This window comes from Elephantulus edwardii, unplaced genomic scaffold, assembly GCF_000299155.1.
Source record: "Elephantulus edwardii isolate Elephantulus edwardi_28Jun2011 unplaced genomic scaffold, EleEdw1.0 scaffold00055, whole genome shotgun sequence".
Classification (NCBI taxonomy): Eukaryota; Metazoa; Chordata; class Mammalia; order Macroscelidea; family Macroscelididae; genus Elephantulus; species Elephantulus edwardii.
The window spans coordinates 883,898-902,859 of NW_006399805.1; the positions used below are offsets into that span (position 1 = coordinate 883,898).

Consider the following 18,962-nt stretch of genomic DNA (forward strand, 5'->3'; position numbering starts at 1 on the left):
TCTGGGCAGAGCAGCCTGTGACTGGTCTGCGCAGCAGAGTGGGGGAGATTGATTCTTTGGGGAGACATCCAGGGGTCTTGGAGGCTTGGGGGGATGTCCTTTTCCATGGCCCCAAGTGGCGGTGGAGAGTAAGTGTCGCAGCCTTCCTGTGGGGTGGGGGGCGGGGGACACTGTGAGCCCCGGGCGGCGAGGGGCGGTGGGCGGAGGCAGCAGGCGCGGTGGGCGGTGGGTGCACAGTGGGCGGGCACGGGGCGGGGCGCGGGTGGTCTCTAAAAGCCGGCGCCCACTGGCTCGGCAGCTGCCGCGCATCGAGCCCCTCACGGCGCAGGAGCGCGCTGGCGGCCAGGCGCCTCCTCTGCGGCAGCCGCGCCTCGCAGCAGTGCGGCAGCCGACGTCTATCTGGGGAGCCCGGCCGCTGGGCAGCGGCGCCGCCCTCCAGGGCTGCTGGCCGCCGCTGCCCTTCGCCGGCCGTGCGCCGGCGTCCTCGCAGCTCGGCCGCGGCATGGGCTGAGGGTCGCCATGGTCCGCCGTGACCGCCTGCGCAGGTGGGTGCGCGCCTGCCACAGTGCCAGGGGGTGTGGCTGCGGCCAGGGACCTGGGACGGACGCGGCTGGCGGGTTCCCGGGGTGGGTGTGCTTGGGTCTTGGGCTGCTTTCAGGTCCGCAGACGGCCCAGCGTCCGGGGTGGCCGATCCTGGCCCGTAGGGATGGGCAGAATCCCGGTGTCGCCTGGTACGACTTAGGGTGTTTAGGTCCCAGTATCGCTGTGCGCGATCTAAGATTCACCTGCCGTGGCGTCATTTGGGGTTTTTAGGCTCTTCGTTGCCTCGGCGAGACTTAACGGGTTTTAGACCCGGTATCGCTGTGGCGCAACTTAGCGTATTTAGACCCTGTGCCGCCTTGGCGCAATTTAGGGGTTTTTAAACCCTGGTGCAACCCCGGGAACGCCTTGTACGAGTGAGGGTTTGTGGCTTGGTGACACCTAAAGCGATTTCGGGTTTCCAGACCTCTCCAGAGCGCTTTATTTAACTTAGGGTGTCCTGACTTAGCACGCGGGCTTGGCCAGAATTTTCCACATCATATCACCGAGGTGCAAATGTGTTTCGAATTTCAGTCCCGGGAGGCGCAGGTGAGGACGGCGACGTGACCTGAGGGCCCGTAAGGTGACCAGTGTGGCTGAGCGTGGGCGCATGAAGCTGCCTCGGGCAGCGGCCGCGGGGTCAGGCTTGGCGGTCTCGTTCAAGAGTAACCACGTTGGTTCCAAAAAGGCCGCGATCGCGGCTCCGAGGTGTTGATTCATTCCCGGGCGCGGGGGAGGGTGCTGCAGGGGTTTGCGGAATTTAGACTCTTGATTCCCGGCTCACCAAATAATGACGATTTAGGTCTAAAAAGGATTCAATCTATTCTGCCCGCTCAAAATTGCTCCTTCACCAAAACCCCTGTAACTGTGTTCAGGGACGCATTTGCGGAGGTGGTTGAGGCGCCGGCAGCTCCCTGCTAGTTTTCCTGTACGAGAGGAGAGGGGCGCCCGGGACGCAAGGCTTTGGGCAGCCTCGGCGCGCCCGCTCCCCCGGCTCTGTGCTGAGTCACCGCGGCTCCGGGAATAAATGAATGGGAAATGTGGGTGCCGAGGAGTGGTGGGGTGCCATTCACGAGAGCAGAGGTGTAGCAAGAAGCCAGTGCTTTTTGTCATCTCCCCTTTCCAGAAAGACTTGGAGCGGAGCCCGCTGCTGGTGTCGGTGAAGTCACATAGGGGCCAGTTTAACACTTGGCGCTTTGCAACAGTCTCGGCATTCCTCGTTTGTTACCTTGAAAGATAAAGCAGACTGCTTTGGGGACAGACACCTTGGAGATGAAAAACATTTAAAAAGCCCGAGTGATGCCTGAAACATAGGCAGAGCTGCTGGGGAACCTCGGTTTGGCTGTTCTTAGCGGAGTGTGCGGTGGTCAGTTAGGGATGGGTGGGGTTGTGACCAGGTCACAGGTACTGTGCTGGGCAGACGACACGGGTTCTCCTTGGAGGCGTTGTTCTGCTGCTTTGGTTCCACCGGGGGTCACACAGGAAAGGACGGGAACTGCCCTAGTCCAGCCCCCTGCGCGCCTTCGCTGAGAAATCGCCCTTGGACTTTATTAGTCCCGGGCTGGGATGTTTGGGCGTCACCTCCAAAGACAAAACCAGAGCCCAGATTTATCACTCGTGTGTGTGTGTGTGTGTGTGTGTGTGTGTGTGTGTGTGTGTGTGTGTTCATACAAAATTCAATAAATGGACACTTCCTCACAAACTGTTAAGAAAAGCATGAGGATAATCTGCTGGCCAGACTTGGGGGAGATTAGAAGTTCAGGGTCAGGACAAAGCTGCTTACCTGAGACTGTCGGAGCCCGCCATCCCAATCCCAGAGTCTACCATCAACACTTTCTTCCCGAAAGCTCTGTAGTGACCATTAGGTTCACTTGGAAAATAGGAAAAATGAGAAGGCTTCTCTTGGTTTAGGAACCTGTGGTATTCACACACAACACACACACTCTTAAGAAAAAAAGGGGGGGGATCCCAGTGTCGTGGTACCAGAACTGTTGGTGTAAGTATGAGGGAAATGATTATTTTTTTCCCTTCTCTGAGAAGCCTTGAAAAAAAACCAACAAAGGGGTATATACATCCTAAAGTATTTGAATAATCATTTTACTTTATATAAAGTAAAGTTTACTTTATATATTTAAAATTTAAAATTTACTTTATATATTTTACTTTGTATAAAGTTAAAGTTATTATACTTTGTATAAAGAGTCATTTTACTTTACAGCAGGAATCAGGATGCAGGCTGGCAGAGAGGCTGAAGGTTAAGGTGGGGAAGGAGGGAGGATGACATTAAAACAATTATATCCCCCCCCCCCTTAAAATTGTAAAGGTGAACAAATGCCGTGCGTGATTACCTGGTGGAGACAGGGGTCCTTACACTGTTCTTGGTCACCAAGTAGCTCAGGAGGGACAAAGTTTCCTGCTCTGTTGCACTAGTGTGGGCTAGTAGAGTGGACAGTGTCCCCCCCCCCCTCCACTGACCTCTTCTTTGCTTCTCCCACAGGATGAGGGAGTGGTGGGTCCAGGTGGGGCTGCTGGCGGTGCCCCTGCTGGCCGCCTACCTGCACATCCCACCCCCTCAGCTTTCTCCTGCTCTTCACTCTTGGAAGTCATCAGGCAAATTTTTCACCTACAAGGGACTGCGTATCTTCTACCAAGGTGAGAACAGGGCTGGGGGTGCAATTCAAGGAGAGGGGCCTGCTGAGGGGCTTCTTTTGGGTCCATTAGCCTCAGAGCTTTTCAGTAAGGGAGGGTCCAAGCCCTGGTTCTGTGCCGTGTATTTGAAGGAATGGGCTAATCTGGTCCTTGACAACTGGAAAAATGCAGAGAATTATGGGGGTGGGGGGAGATGGAACTGTGATTCCATCTCTGTAGACTATACATTTTATTATTTTATTTGTAACTTCACTTACTAATATAAAAATCAGTATTTTTTTTTTTTTGTACCCTTACTGGGTTTTGGGTTTTTAGTGGTGGGTTTTTTGTTTGTTTGGTTTAAAGTTTTCCTTTGTTTAGTAATGTCTACAAGTCAGAATTGCCTCCACTGTAAAGGCTTTTGGTGGTGGTCTTCCCCCCACGTAATATATGTAACATTTAGTAGCTGTAACTATCACCGATTTTTTTTATCCCCCCTAAATCTCTGATTTCATGCCATTGAATTATTTTCTATAACGATTATAACTAAATGTAAGTTTCATACTTTGTATAAAGAGATTTGCTAACGATAATTATTCTGTCTTAATCAAATAATTGCCACATGCCAGGAGGCATCGTGCTAGGTCGTCAATCTTCGTTATTTCATTCAATCTTTGCAACAGCACGTGGCGATAGGTGTCAATAACCTCGTTTTATAGGTGAAGAAACTGAGAAACAGATGGAAAAAAGATGTCTTTTGGGCGGGGGTCAAGAGCAATAACGAAAAATGTTTGTCATAAACCGTTTTTCATTATTGCTCCTGACCCCCTCCCATTTGCGCTCTGCCCTGGCGTGAGTATCTCATTTTCTTTACGTTGGTCTGGAATTTGCTGAAAGGAGATAAAGCTCAGGGAAGTCTCTGTGAAGGTGGTTTGGTTTTTCCTCTTGTATTTTCATCTATCCTAGTTATGAACGGAATGATTTTTCTTGGCATAGCATCCCAAGAATAAGACTCTTAGGCAAACCAATGTATATAAACAATTTAATTGCATCTAACCCTGAAATTATTTTTGAAGCCTTATTACCCAATTTTCATGCTGCTGGCAGGATGTGATTATTTTAGTTTTAATCCAGTTAGCCAAGTATTTTACTATTTAAATGTTTGGCTAATTGTTAAAAACTCCTTAAAGATCCCACATCGCATACTGTATTTTTTTCCCATGCATCTATACTGGATGTGAAAAACAGTTATCTTCCCACTTTATGAACTTTGTTTGCAAGCTAGTATAAATTTTTTTTTTTTAAAAGCATCTCCAAATGGACTTTGCTAGTGGATGAGACTGTGAAGATCTGAACATTTTGTTTCTGTTCTGGCTCTGCTGGAATTTAAAAATGCTTGACAAACAGTGTCAGTTAAGGTGGAGAAGTGTGGTGAGGTCACTTCTGAGAGAGATCCAAGAGTGTCGCTTCTGCATTGCTAATGTGTGCGGCACTGACATTTGCCTCTAACTTTAAAAAATAATTAGCATGTCAGTCTTTTATCAATAATACAGAGTAAAGGGAGAAATAGGGGGCATGAGCTTTAAAAGGAAAACAATATACAGATGAAGTCAAACTGCCTTTAAGTATTTCCAAAATAACTTCAGGGGCACAGTTAACAAAAAAAAAAATGCGCTCAGTAACAAAATTTTTATATGCATATTAAATGCAAATAGAGAGAATCAAAAGTCTTTTCTTACCCAAAGATGTAAATCTGCATTTTAAAAAGAAACCTACCATTTAGATATCACCAGGGTTGGGTTGTTGGGTCCTGTTTACCACACTGGGAGACTGGTGGTTTTCCGAGGTGGGCTAACTCCACCTCGCTGTCCTTCCCGCAGACTCGGTGGGTGTGGTCGGGAGCCCGGAGATCGTGGTGCTGTTACACGGCTTCCCGACGTCCAGCTACGACTGGTACAAGGTAACCAGCTCCCTTGTCAGGGGCCTCTGTGTGTCCCACAAACTGAGTGTTCTGCCCGCCATCTAAGCTCCTGCAAATTGGAACTACTTAATAAAATAAGAATGAATATAGAGCTCTTTCTCACTGCAAGTGAATAGAAACTCTTTGGTTATCTGGAAAGGGTCATTGCCAATATCACACCCTCCATTGAGTTAATTACCAGGAACTGTGGGGGCCATAGCTTTGTCCCTTTGTCCAAGCATGAAGCACCCACTTGGCTGTGCACAGAGTCCAAATCCAAGTCCTCTGTCCCCCTAGATCTGGGAAGGTCTGACCCTGAGATTCCATCGCGTAATTGCACTTGATTTCTTGGGCTTTGGCTTCAGCGACAAACCGGTAAGTGGACATGCCTGTGGGCAGTGTGGGGTGGGGTGGGCATGGACTGGACTCCGGCAGCCCTGCACCCTGACTGGCCCCACACCCTGGCTCCCGCAGAGGCCGCACCACTACTCCATCTTCGAGCAAGCCAGCATCGTGGAGGCGCTCCTGCGGCATCTGGGGCTGCAGAATCGCAGGGTCAACTTGCTGTCTCACGACTATGGTGACATCGTGGCCCAGGAGCTGCTGTACAGGTAAGCGTTGATGGCCGCTACTGCCCGGGGTGGGGTTGGTCCTGGGCTTCCTGGTCATTTCTGTCTTGAGGGGTCTTTTCTGCCCTGTGCTGGTGTGGGTGCTCTGAGTCGCATGCGTCTTCCCCCTCCGTTTCAGGTACAAGCAGAATCGATCTGGGCGGCTGACCATCAAGAGTCTCTGTCTGTCAAATGGAGGTAATGGCCTTGGCACGAGGTGGGAGGGGGCCAGAGCCTGGCAGGGCCACCTTTAGATGCCACCCAGGAAGCCCATTGCTGTGGCATCCATTCAGACTCAACCCCATGACTGCTGAGCTGATTCCAACTCAGAGCAGCCCTGTAGGGTCGAACAGCTGCCCCGTCAGGTTTCCGAGGCCATGAATCTTCCCCCAAGCAGACTACAGTGTCTTTCTCCATGGACCAGCTGTTGATCCAGAACTCTGACCTTCTGGTTAGCGGCCAGGCACTTAAACATTGAGCTACCAGGGCTCCTTATTTAGATGTCACCTAAATTTAGTGACATCTAAGTGGTAACCTGATGATACTGCAAGCGGACGGTTAAAGGGATCCTCGCCTTTTCTGTCCAATTGACTGCTTTGGCAATCTGTAGAGGTTTATAGATTTTCTCAGAATAGTGCTTTTAAATAAAGAAAACAGGATCCCAAAGGAAGCTGATTAGTGACATATAATTAATAAAAAGCTGTTAGTCTTGCTGTTATTTTTTAATGCAGTAGGAAGCCAGGTGTAGTGATAGATAGGTCTCACAGCACCAACAGTAGCAGCAACAAACAAATGTTTCCTGCTATTTGCAACAACTGCAACAGGCTAGGAAAATATTTGAGACAAAGTCATAGGTGCATCTAATGCTACCATGGTTTGGTTCCTAATTGCTTAACTGACAATCATGCCAAACTCTTGTTAAGCGGTGAATGAACCTGACTAGAAGTTTTAGAGAGGTTTCTTATTCTTTGCATCCTGTGAGTCCCACCTGTAGAACTACAGAGATCTCAGAGATTTTGACACCCAGAGGTGCTCAGGTCTGCCTGGGACGGGAGACCGTCCCTTTAACGGCAGTGTTCACAGATGCCTTTCTCCTTTTGACTCTGAAGAGAAATGAGAAAAACACAAAAGTTTGCTTTCTTCTGTATCCCAAATCAGTAACGTTCTGTGTCCTGAGGGCTGAAGGGAAATGCTCAGGGGACCTAGTCTGATGGTTGATCATTGCATGTATGAATGCCTATGGAGATTATTTTGATTTTTTTTTCCCTTTTTTTTTTTAAACCTCCAACAGAGGGAATATAATCCCAGGGAGATGTAATTAGAGCTCTTCAGCACAGTCCTCTGGAAAAGTAATTAGATGTCGACACAAAATTTTTATCTGTAATTGTTTTGGCAACAAAGCCCCAAGGGTGCCATGGAATAGGAAAGACAGTTTTAGAAAACGGCTTGTATTTGATGGAGGTTGTTGGTGAATGACTAAGAGAAGTCTCTCCTCCGGCAGGTATCTTTCCCGAGACTCACCGCCCGCTCCTGCTCCAGAAGGTTGGCTGCTCCTTGGTTTTAAGATTTGTGCAGACAGAGAATATTGGGACTTTTATTAGGGTCACACTTGTTGGGATGGGCTAAAATCCTTTCCCCTCTTAGATCAGTGATGATGACCATTTTCCTATTCTTTTGTAAATAAACTTAAATAAAGCCTAAAATGATGTCTGAGAAGAAGAGATCAGCAAATAATCGGAGACGTGTAGCTAAGTAAAGACTGTCATGATCAGCTTGATATTCAGATAAAGTGGGATCCGAGTGTGTAACTGAAAGAAAACCACTTTAGTAAGATATAGAAATTGAGCCCTCGTGGGAATGAGTACAGGTATGCCTTTTAAGAGAAGGAGGGCGGCGGCAAAGCAGAGCCCCACAGCCAGCAGCCTCGCCTTTCAGCGGAGGGAGATTTGGCCAAAGCCCACTTTTAGTTTTTGTCTTGGTCAGTTGTCTTGTGCTGGATCCTTGATTTGCACTTCCACTTGTTTACCGGCAGCTCCTCAAAGACGGAGGCGTGCTGTCGCCCATCCTCACACGCCTGATGAACTTCTTCGTGTTCTCTCGAGGGTAAGTCATTGTCAAGGACTGGAGGGTGACAGGCTGCTCACATGAACATTCTCGACCAGATACGTGTAAACCAAGGAGCTTGCTCCCTGCCGAGAAGTAGGAGGAACAGTTCCTGTCAGCTAAGGTTTGCACTCCTAATGATGCATTTGACCCTCTGGCTTCTCCTCACACTTCTCTTTTTTGACTCTTTCAGTCTGACGCCCGTGTTTGGGCCCTACACCCGGCCCTCTGAGAGTGAACTGTGGGACATGTGGGCAGGGATACGCAACAATGATGGGAACTTGGTCATTGACAGGTAAGAGATGCCACTGTGCCTGGATTGCAGGACAGGTTGTTTGGGGTTTTTTTGGAGGGTGAGGACAGGTGTTGGGCTGCTGGTTTGTTCTCTGTTGTAAGAAGGTAGGTTATCAGCTGTGGCAGACCGGAAAACGAACTCAAGACAGAAGGACAAAAAGTCTGGATAAACAGTTATACATTCTGATGCAAACTGAGTTTGTAATATAGCCCCTGGCTTTGGTGAACCCTCCTCTCCCAGTATTAAATGCCTCAAAATCTTTAATTTGCATTGTGGCAAGAGAGCCTTTGAATCCTCATGTCCATAACGGTTTCTTCCACTCCTCTCCTCTCTAGCCTCTTGCAGTACATTAATCAGAGGAAGAAGTTTAGAAGACGCTGGGTGGGAGCCCTGGCTTCCGTAACAATTCCTAGTGAGTATTTCTACTTTCTCTTAGAAGAAAACTGGAGGATCATGGGGCCAAAGTCACTGCAACTCGTATCATCCCAATTGGAGTTTTTAGATTTAGTAGACAAACACAGGATACCCAGTTAAATTAGAATTTCATATAAACAACATCTGTTATGAGTTTCAGATAAACAAATCATCTGTAGTGTTAAGTAGGTCTTGTGCAGTATTTGACACGTATTCATACCATGTTATGTGCCAGCATCTGTGACTCATGGCAACCCTATGCACAATAGCTCTGAAACCCTGCTCTATCCTGAGCCAAAGGATGTACTTTTTTTTAAAAAAAAATTAATTTTCATTAATGTTTACAGAGACTTAGGGTTTCCAGTCATTCATTGTTGCACTTTTTCCCCTACCCACCCCCAACCTCACAATTCTCTTCTTGAAAAGAAAGAAAAACTCTTTCATTGTTATGCAATCCCCCCCCAAGTCTACTCTACTATTCAGCCTTCACTCTGGACTTCTCTAATGACAAGAATACCCATTCATATATCCTTTTTAAACAGTTCTCTCCATCTATTTCAAGGTCTTATAAAAAAAAATAGTACTTAAAAAAATCATTTCTTTGAAATTCAAATTTAACTGGTGATACCAGAGATGCTAGTGTCCTGGTTGGTAGTGAGGTGTGTATCACTGCACTACTATGGCGGAGGGTCTCCCTGTTAGAGCTGGGCTTAGCTGCTTTCACAACCCAGGACATGCTGAGCTGTGGAGACAGAATGCAGCCTAGATAACTAACTGATCAAGAGGTGGATTTTAATTATCTCTTTGTTCTTACAGATTTAAAAGAAAAGGGGGGGGGGAAATAAGGCATTTTGCCTGAAGTATCTAGTGGTCAGGAAAGTACTAGTTAATTTCAGATCCCTGGCTCAGTCATAGCTGAAGAGAGGCAGAAACGAAGGACCTGTGGTGACAGAGGGGGTGCTGAGAATGGGGCTTTTCCCTGATGTTCAGGCAGACGGGACAGAACTGCTGCTTAGCTGGCAGTGCCAGCTGGACACTGGCCTGTTCCTGCCAGTTCTTTATAGCGTACTTTTAAACAGACCCACAGGCTAGCGTTTTCTACTGTCAGAGTCAAAATACGATTCACTGCAAACTTAAAGGAGGTGTTAATTTTCGATGGATAGGAGAACAGATAGTAACCACCCGTCTTCTCTTTGCTAGTTCATTTCATCTACGGCCCAATGGATCCCATAAATCCCTCCCCGGAGTTTTTGGAGCTGTACAGGTGAGTCTCTCGCAAGGCCTTAATTTTGCTAACTTTGTCCAGATGGGTTAAAAGTATGACCCATTGTGGGCTGTTGCTCTAGCCATCGCCTCAGACCTTTCTGGCTGTTCATTTACAAAGAAGCACGAGCTTCTGAGTTGGGGGATCTTACTAACACATAAATGTAAAGATCAAGAAGTTCAGTTAGAAATTTTCCTTCCACTGACAGTGTATGAAGGTGTATGCATCCAGGTGTATGCTGGCTAAGCTGAAGCACTGAGCCACAGAATGAAAGGAGACAGAGTTTACGCAGTGTTTGCGTGAGCCTGGTTATGAAGCCAGTGCACTGGCCTGAGCTGAGCTGACGGCAAGGAGAGGCTGCCAAGAGCTCCTGGTCGGGAGGAGTGGTGTCTTGGCATGATGGCTGTTCTCTTATTTGGAGCATGTCAGAACATGACATCTTGATTAGGCCACAGAAGACTGTCCCCTATCTTTCTTTCTATACCCTAGTCAACCCAGCAGGAAGTAGCTTCATCCGACTTTAACAAAGCCCCGGTTCTCCCTGCCTCGGGTACGGAAGGTCCTGTTAGTGTCTCATTCTTGGGCAGCTAGTTGCTGCGTGGCGAGCCTGTTGGCTGCCTGCTTCTGAAAGGAAAGGACAGTTACCCTGCTTTGACATTTGTTGCAAATGTGCTGTATTTTCAAGTTGTTGTTTGCTGGATCCTGACTTTTAAAAATTTGTTTTCATTTGCCTTAAATGGAGCTGGTAGGTTACCTGCCCAAGATACAGTTAGAAGAGGATGTGACAGTCCCTTGCGGGTTCCTTCCACCACAGTATGACTGCAGTGACATTTAATGGGGCTTCCCACTGGCTTACACCTCTCCCCTCTGTCCAGCCTCAAGTTCACCTACACATTGTTCTCTTCCACTAGGAAAACGCTGCCGCGGTCCACAGTGTCGATTCTGGATGACCACATTAGCCACTACCCACAGCTAGAGGATCCCATGGGCTTCTTGAATGCATATATGGGCTTCATCAACTCCTTCTGAGGTGGAAAGTGTAGCTTCCCTGTTGCCTCCCCTACTCCCTATCTGTTGTGTATGCCCAAGGAGGCCCTGGCCACTAAATGCCACTCTGATAAAGTCCACTTCCCTCACATTGGTCAACAGAGCATAGTGAAAGGCCAGCGGGAGCTCCAGTAGTCCACCTCCCATTCCTGTGACACCTGATACAGTGTCTTGACTTTGCCTTTGTCGTTTGTGTTATTAGGAAATTCTGATGGGCATTACTTTTGACTGAAGAGAGGCAGGCGTTGTATTTCCTTGAAAGACTTAGCATGTCTGTGGACTTTGCTGAAATATTTAGAGGCACTAATTTCTGGCCCAGCTCCATTTGGAATCCTAGAGGAACGAATGGGGAGGGGTCCTCGCTCTCCTTGAATGGCTTTAAGGGCACGCGCTTCTTAGTTCTCTGAGCTCCATGGTGTCAAGGGAGAGTGAGTCTCCTTTGTCCTAACTTTGGCTTTACTTTCATCAGCTGCTTCTAATTATAGTCATTTTGTTAGATTTTGGCTTAAATAATGTAGTAGTCTAAGTATGCTTTCTTTGCTTTAACACTATGATTTATCTACTTGTATGCGAATATACTAAACCAGCAGATACTCACTGGCAAGTAGTGACCCCAACTAAATACTAAATTACTAATTTGCTTGATTTCTAAATAAATGGAACTAAATCTAGACTTTCCTAAAATCACAAGGTATTAGTGGCGCATCTGCGCCAGAGACTGACTGTTCTTTGCTGTGAGGACCAGTTCTGACAGCAAACAGTGGTGGACTCTCCAGACCTCAGTGCTGTGGCCAGTCCCTGGCAGTGGCTGCCCAGGGGGGAGGGGATCCAGTCCCAGCCACCAGGCTCAATGCGCACTAACACCTCTGACGATTGGCTAACTGCTCTTGGCTGTCCCAGAGAGGCTTTCTCATGGAGCTCAGCATTTCCTGTGCTTTGCAGACAGGAAAGTTCCAGAAATTTTGAAGAAACAAATTTGAAAGACCTGTGAGCAAATGGTGCTGAACACATTTTTTTTTAAGCCACAGTTTCATTGTCTTAGTCAACACAGGATTATTAAATGATTATTTGAATTTTTTTTTATTATTAGCAGCTTCAAGTATAACAACAGTGAAAGTGAAATAAGTGTTTATTTTCTATTAATAAAAATGAATTTTGACAAAATTGGACTCTGGCTTCCCCTCCCCACCACCCTTCTGGGATAAACATTTTCTGACAATGCCAGGAGCTTTCAGACACATGTTAACAAAAAGAATCTGATGAAGTTAAGCAGCTGGGGTAGAGAATAGTATTTCCAAAACCACCCAAAGCTGCACTAGCCTATCAACACTGAACAAATAAAATAAAAAGAGAAAACAGAAACAACCACGCACAAGGACAGATGTTTGCTTGATCTGCTGGCTTAGGACCAAACATGAATTTTTTTTTCTCTCCAAAAGCATTAATCTTTTAAAAGGTGATTCTGGGAGCTTAAACTCCACTTCCCGGTGTGCGCACTCCACCACTTTCCTTTAGTGCCGGGTCAGAACTTAGCCAACAGAAGCTAGGATCACATCAACAGGGGTTCCTTCTTTGCTTCTGACAGTCACCTGCATGGTCACTCCATCAGCTAAGGCCAGCCTGGACCTCACCAATAAGTCAGAGCCACCTCTGAACACACCTGAGAGGAAAGAGTAAGGAAAGCCAGGCTCTGAATAATGTTTATCATGCTCTGCCCACATAGCCTTTGTGTGCACAGTGGGACATGAATCTGATAAATAGATTTGAAATGCTTTTTTATGCTCCCATGATACCAGGCACAGAGACGGGATTCCGTAATACTGACTTGGAGTCCTTGAGGGTAGAGGGGGGCACTGGAATTTGCAGGAGAGCTTTAAGGAAGTGCTGTGGGCCAAATAGCTTAAAAACAAGACCCTAGTAATAATAGTAGAAAAATTAAGCAGCTAAAACTAGCTTTTCTTCTGACTGGGCTTTAAACTGTAACTCATGTGATGAGATCATGGGACAATAAAGGGACATAACAGTATCTCCCCACTAAATCCCCACCTGTTGACATTTTCGACAAAATACAGAGGCAATCTGATGGGAGATTCTTACCTGCCAGATAGAGGGAATGGGAATTCTTGTTCTCAGGTACTTTGTCTGACCTCTCACATGGCTGCATGCCCAGGAAGGTGATGATGTTGTTGACAGCCTCTGTCGATAAGATTTATGTGACAGCATTAGTTCAAGATGGGAACCTAGTGCGGCTCCAGGATGTGCTGAGAACTGGAGGGGGAAAGGGGGAGGCTACTGCACTAGAAACGGGCTGATTCAGATGCCGGAGATGCGGCCTTGGTCTGCTAGGTGGGATGAGATCTGTGAAGCATTTTAAGAAAATGGAGTCCTCTGGTGTGACAGCAATGCTGATACTTTGATACAAGTTGATAACAAAACTGTTTCTCACCTTCCAGAGTTTTGGTAGAACTGAGGGCAAAGGTCTCCTCTTTCTCAAAAGTATCTCCCACCTCCTCCCAGGCAGCAGCGAAGTTAGGCTTCAGAACCTTCTGAATGTGGTCAGACATGGTCACTTCAAGGTCTTCCAGCTGGTGGTAACAGAGCACAGGTCAGTAAACAATGCCCTGCTGGCACGCAGCAAAGATGGAAGAGACCAGCTGATTTAGTGTGTGCTTCTGCATCAACCTAATCCTTTGCAGGAGTCTAGGAAAAGCTCTGCTACCAAAATGGTTTAAGTCTTTTAGTCTTGATAGACCCAGTGCTATAGACTCTAGTCAAGGAGAGGACAGAAGCATGCTATCTGGCAGGAGCTCTATCCAGAGCAGCAGATGAAGCTGTGAGGTACCACTTCATGCCATCTTGCCACCTCATCTAACCACCAAGTTCAGGCCATACCGTGCATATGGAGTTAAAACACTCGTTAGCAGGCTGGGGTGTTGTTGTTGTTTTGTTTGCAGTTTCCCTTCTAGTGTGTAAAGGCTTTTCAGCCCACAATCTGCCTGTATCATAGGAAAACTTAAAAGTTGCTGAACCAGAAACACACGTTGAATAAAATGGATCTCAGTTAAAATGATGCCGTTATTTTCATCTCTTAATTAATTACCCCTATTAAAAAAGAGTTTTAAAAAGGAGGAGTTTCTTTGCTTTAAATTAGTAATAGCATGGTAAAGCTTGTCCCTGTGGAATGACACATGTCCATTACAGAAGAGCAGTCCGTGGTCCAGGTCCAGAGCCATCACCTGTCTGAGCAAAGTACAGACAGACCCACAGTTCATGTCACGCAGCCTGTCCTGGCTGGCAGCACTCACCACATACTCATCGTCATATCCATCTTCATCTGGAACTCCAGTGTTAGGGTCGCAGTCCCGCACGGTAAACTTCATGGTGCAGCTGAAGGTGCACGTGACTGGTGGAGGAGCACAGGGAGTCTCCGTCAGCGGGGTCGTGAGCACGCAGCCTCTCCCCGGCTCACGCAGCACCTTCTGCTCTGGGCACTGTTCTACGTGAGGCAGGTAAATACACAAGCCCTGCTTTCTAGGGGGTGGTTCCCGGGTGCAGCACGCAGGCTGGCCACAGAGGCAAGCTTGCAGAGTCTCATCTTACATTTGATTCTCTACTGCGGGGTCAGAGTAGTATAGAAAAGATGGCATTGGGCAAGCTCAGTTTTTATCTTGGTATAAAGGACATAGTTGGGAGACTGTGGGTATCTTACCATGCCTGTTAAAAGGACTGGTGGGTTGAAAAGTTGAAGAACCACCACTATTCTGGGGTAAAAAAATCTTGACTCAAATTAGTATTGATACTGACCAATGGTCTCTTCAGATTGTGGACTGACAGTGGGTCACAGATGACTCAAATGATTTGCTTTATGTCAAATCCCAGCCCACATGATTAGATTAATAATGAGGTTCTACTAGAAATGAACTTAGTGTCTTACGATGTAAAAAGTAAGTGAGAGTTGAAATAACTAGCAGAAATAGTAAGAAATGGGGATGGACTGCTAGGATTTGGCAGAGGCTTGGTGGCAGTGGGCATATACTGTCTGAGTCTACTCTGTAAAAAGCTAAGGAAAAGTATACAGACAGAACAAGACACCCTGGTGGTTTCCAGGAATGGGGGTGAAGGGGAGGGGAAGGAAAAGGGATAATTTAGTCCTAACCGTACAGTACATTGGTTGAAGGGGAAAACTCTTAACAAATCAACAAAAACTGAAGGATTATTTCTAGAAAAGTTAAGTCTTCAAAAAGATAGGATTTTCTGTAGGAGGAGATTTAGGGAGCATGGATGAAGAAAACACATTAAGGGGCTAGAGAGGCTTATCATCATTGCCTTCGAGTCAGTGCCAACTCCTAGCAACCTTAAGACACAGGCAAACTGTCCCACTGGGCGGCCAAGGCTGTGAATCGCTGTGGAAGCAGACTCACAACATTCTCCTCTGGGGCACGTGGTGGGTTTGAACTGCTAGCCTTTCAGTTAGCAGCCAAACTCTAGCAGGCAACTAAAGCTCTGAGAAAAGGCTTATAGGTACAATAATGATTGGAAATTGGAGAGCTGACATAAATGCAAGCCACTGAATGACAGAGTTGGGTGGTAAAAGGTTCATCTGCTCAGTCCTGACATTAACTCATCACCCCATCCATCCTTGAAGATCATGTCAGTACACATTGACATTGCATGTAAAGGTGTAAGATGACGAGCCAGACATTTAGATAGAAAGATGCCAGAGGTCATCAAAGATAGCCTTGGTCTTTAAGGGCTGATGAAGAGTGAACTAAGTGTGTGATATACATGATGCTAAGGGGTGAAGAGGAGTGAGAGGCTACAGTCCAGTGGCCACAGGTTCATCAAAGAGTTTCCAGATTATTGAATAAAGGGGCAGAGGACCCTAGAGCAGTCTGAGAAAACGATAAATCTGAAAGGATTGAATGGTTTGACTGGATCTCAAAAGATGAGGATGAGCTTTTGCAAGTGGAGGAAGAGACAAGCAAAGGGACAGAGGCTGACCAGGTCCAGGGTTGTCTGGAAACAGTGAGAGGTATGCTAGGGTGTTAAGTGTGTAGAAGAGAACTAGTTTAGGAATGAATTGTGAAATAGTTTGTTTCAAGTGAAGGAGTCTAGACAATTTCCAGTGGACTTTGGCAAGCGGAGACAGCTGAGACTGAAAGGTAACAGAAAAGCTGAGTGCAATCGTGACCAAGTCAAGCCACTGGTGAGAATCTGCTGAAGAACAGGTCTGAACACAAAGATCAAGATTCCTTAGACTTTTAGCAACAGGTGATGGCAACAGGTTGACCAATGAGTGCCTTATAGGAGAGTGTCTGTCAAGACTACAGACTCCATTTCAGGGCTGGTGTATGTATTAGAGGGGCTGATGTGTAAAAGTGGGGAGAAGAAGGATGTTAATGTAGAATCAGGTCAGCTGAGATACGAGAGAGATTGAGAGAAGATTATGGTAGGGACAAAGGTCAAATGAGAGTGAAAAGTCATAGACATAATAGTAAATGGTATGAGTCTAAACTGGTGAAGGTTAAATAGTGGGCTACAAGTAAATAAAGAGGAAAATCAGGACAATGGTAGACCCACACCCTTAGGGCTGAGTCTGAATTTAAAGATGCAGAGAAAAGGATTAAGGAAACAGATAGGAATGATAATTGTTACCAGATGCCACTTAGTCTGCTATGGCTCACAGCCACCCTATTGGTAAAGATAATATACACGAAATGTGACAAACTTTTAAATAAATGGTTTGATATAATGAGAGGAATCTTCTAGGAATCTGAGATGAACCCCAATAAAAACCAGTCCGAGTAATCCAACCAATTACTGTCACTAGGTGAAGAGGAGGAAAGGGAGGGAGACTTTCTATGGCAAGAGAACAATACTGAATCTACTGTCCTAGTAAAATGATGACAGGTTCGTGAACAAACACGGCAGCAACCCGCACGGGCTAGGAAAGCCCGCACTGAGGTTCTGAGTTCTCAGAGAGGAGAACTGTGAAAACGTGAGCACTGCCCTGGAGGTTTGCATGCAGACCGCACAGCGTTAGTGACAAGCTGCATCTCGAAGCTCAGCAGAGAGGAACAGGGAATTGGGCTCGTGCGGGGCGTACAGGGTGGTCAAAGGGGGAGTGTGGCAGGGAGCTGCCAGGTCTCCACCACTGGAGGGCAGACTGGGATAAACAAGAAGTGGGGTTAGGAGGCGAGTCCAGAGAGCTTTGTTGGAAAGATGTCTAAGAAAGGAAGTCAACAAGGTGAAAGTTTAGAAAGAAGGTAAAAGGAGGGATTGGAATAGCATGCTACCTGCAGCAGTTTAAACACAGCGCAGGACCAAACAGCATCTGTGCGGTGTAGAGGGGAGGACATTCAGGACGATGAGTGGTTGAAGAGGGACTGCTCAAAACGAGGCATGTACCTGCCCGGAAGAGATGCTGGATCCATGGGAACATTACAGACATGGCGGGGAAACACTGAAGAGAAAGTTTTGCTTTAGGGCAGGTACAGAGGGGAGAAAAAGGAGGAAGGGTACAGTATTAAAGCTGGAGCTACTGAGAAATGGCAGGCATCAAGTCATGCTAGAAAAAGGGAGAACAGAGAAACCAGAGCTAAGGAAAGGGCATGCTGTGGTGGAACGCCTACAGGGAAGAGCAGGTGTGGAGCTCAGACCTAGATGGAGAACGCTGGAAAAGCAAAAAAGAGGTCTAACTGGTCGGTCGCATTTGGGCCATAAAGGCCATATAGAAAGTTGGGAATAAGGACGTGAAGGGGAAGTAGTTAGTGAAGCTGGAAGGGAACTGGTAGCTAAAGGACTCCCTCCCTCATACCCCTAGCGGAGTGCCCCAAGGTTGGACGTCACATGGAAGGAAACTGTCCCATCTTTCTCCTGAGGTAAAGGCTCCAAGGAGATGGATTAGGATAATAGTGAGCAGAGCTGTAGACAATGGTACAGCTCCTCAGCTTGACCTTTAGAGGGTACGGCTTAGGTAGTTTGTCCAGAGAATGGATTATTGCTACAAGATGGGAAATGGGTGAAGATGACTAGGGAAGTAGATCAACAGTGACGAGTTCGCTGTCTCCTTCCTGTGGAGAGCTGCTAAGTGAGAGAACGGACAGTTAAGATCCTGTATTGAGTAGTGTGCTATTCAAAGAACACTTAGGACTTAGCCTGCCACGGAAGGATTGACCAAAATAGGGAGACATGCAGGAAAAGATCACAGAGGAGTAGAGAAAGGAAGAAACTGGAAGCTGAAACAGGAGAATGTAGGATTTAGACTAGGGTGTAGAATATAATTATGGCTAGGGAAGGGCATTGAAGGGGGCCAGAATGAGGGACATTGGAAAGTGGGAGAGTTGCATATTCAGCAGAGCGCTCTGAGTTAAGCTAGATTGCAACCAAAGAAGGGTAGAGTGCGAAGAGAAAGAGGCTGGATAAAAACTGGTGGTGTGAGAGAGTGGGAGGTGGGATCCTCTGAGTGGCATTTGGAGCAATGAGTGTAATCAAGAGAGGAAAATGTTAAAGAGTCTAAATGAGAAGGACTAGAGCCATGGGTCAGCGGGGGGAGTCCTAGAAAGGTCTGCACGGGACAAAAAGCAAAACATAAATGTATTTGCAAAAATGTGGAGGAAAAGGAAGATTTTTGGTGAGGGGGCAGGAGGAAGGAGAGGGAAGACTATAGAGAATCCATGAAAATGATATAAAGGTGGAAAAATAAGTGGCTGTGTAGATGAAGGTGAAAGAGCCCTGGTGGTGCAATGGTTTAGTGCTCAGCTGTTCATGAATAACTTATTTCAAACCCACCAGTGGCTCCTTGGGAGGAAAGAGCTAGCAATCTGCTCCTGTAATGTTCACAGCTTTAGAAAGCCTGTAAGGTGGCTGTGTGGGGTCACCATGAGTCAGAATCAACTTGATGGCATCCAACAACAGGTGAATTAGGACTTCTCTAGGATTAATGGGAGAAAAGGAGTGGGAGGTCTGAGAAGAGATGGGGAGACAGGGAGTGGGAGGTCTGCAGAAGAGATGGGGGAGTGGGAGGTCTGAGAAGAGATGGGGAGACAGGGAGTGGGAGGTCTG

General features: G+C 46.9%; 2 protein-coding genes across 4 annotated transcripts in view; one reads left to right on the forward strand and one right to left on the reverse strand.

Annotated features, from left to right (window-relative positions):
• Window positions 1-519: 519 nt before the first annotated feature.
• Window positions 520-10,991, forward strand: MEST. Of its 3 annotated transcripts, none has more exons than XM_006887130.1 (12): window positions 520-545; window positions 3,077-3,189; window positions 5,088-5,167; window positions 5,465-5,542; window positions 5,642-5,778; window positions 5,915-5,973; window positions 7,277-7,317; window positions 7,808-7,878; window positions 8,072-8,173; window positions 8,509-8,585; window positions 9,788-9,851; window positions 10,763-10,991. In XM_006887130.1, exons 1-12 carry the CDS (start codon window positions 520-522, stop codon window positions 10,878-10,880), a joined length of 966 nt encoding a protein of 321 aa, XP_006887192.1. In that variant the 3' UTR covers window positions 10,881-10,991. The 3 variants fall into 3 exon arrangements, with proteins under 3 accessions (XP_006887192.1, XP_006887191.1, XP_006887193.1); XM_006887129.1 differs by having other exon boundaries at window positions 3,077-3,231; window positions 10,763-10,880; XM_006887131.1 differs by lacking the exons at window positions 520-545; window positions 8,072-8,173 and having other exon boundaries at window positions 3,078-3,231; window positions 10,763-10,880.
• A 1,436-nt stretch (window positions 10,992-12,427) lies between these two features.
• The window catches only part of COPG2 (coatomer protein complex, subunit gamma 2), a 125,208-nt gene continuing 118,673 nt past the window's right edge, over window positions 12,428-18,962 (reverse strand). The window contains exons 21-24 of the mRNA XM_006887132.1: window positions 14,204-14,301; window positions 13,345-13,483; window positions 12,996-13,094; window positions 12,428-12,558 (exon numbers count right to left, since the gene is read on the reverse strand). Coding sequence (XP_006887194.1) covers window positions 12,428-12,558; window positions 12,996-13,094; window positions 13,345-13,483; window positions 14,204-14,301 — 467 coding nt within the window. The remainder of the gene's footprint in view (window positions 12,559-12,995; window positions 13,095-13,344; window positions 13,484-14,203; window positions 14,302-18,962) is intronic.

Bases quoted from the DNA above. Each gene is read 5' to 3' on its own strand.
- MEST (XM_006887129.1), top strand. From the start codon at position 520: ATGGTCCGCCGTGACCGCCTGCGCAG. The intron at 5,779-5,914 runs GTAAGCGTTGAT...CCTCCGTTTCAG, and splicing joins GCCCAGGAGCTGCTGTACAG to GTACAAGCAGAATCGATCTG. The intron at 8,586-9,787 runs GTGAGTATTTCT...TCTCTTTGCTAG, and splicing joins GGCTTCCGTAACAATTCCTA to TTCATTTCATCTACGGCCCA.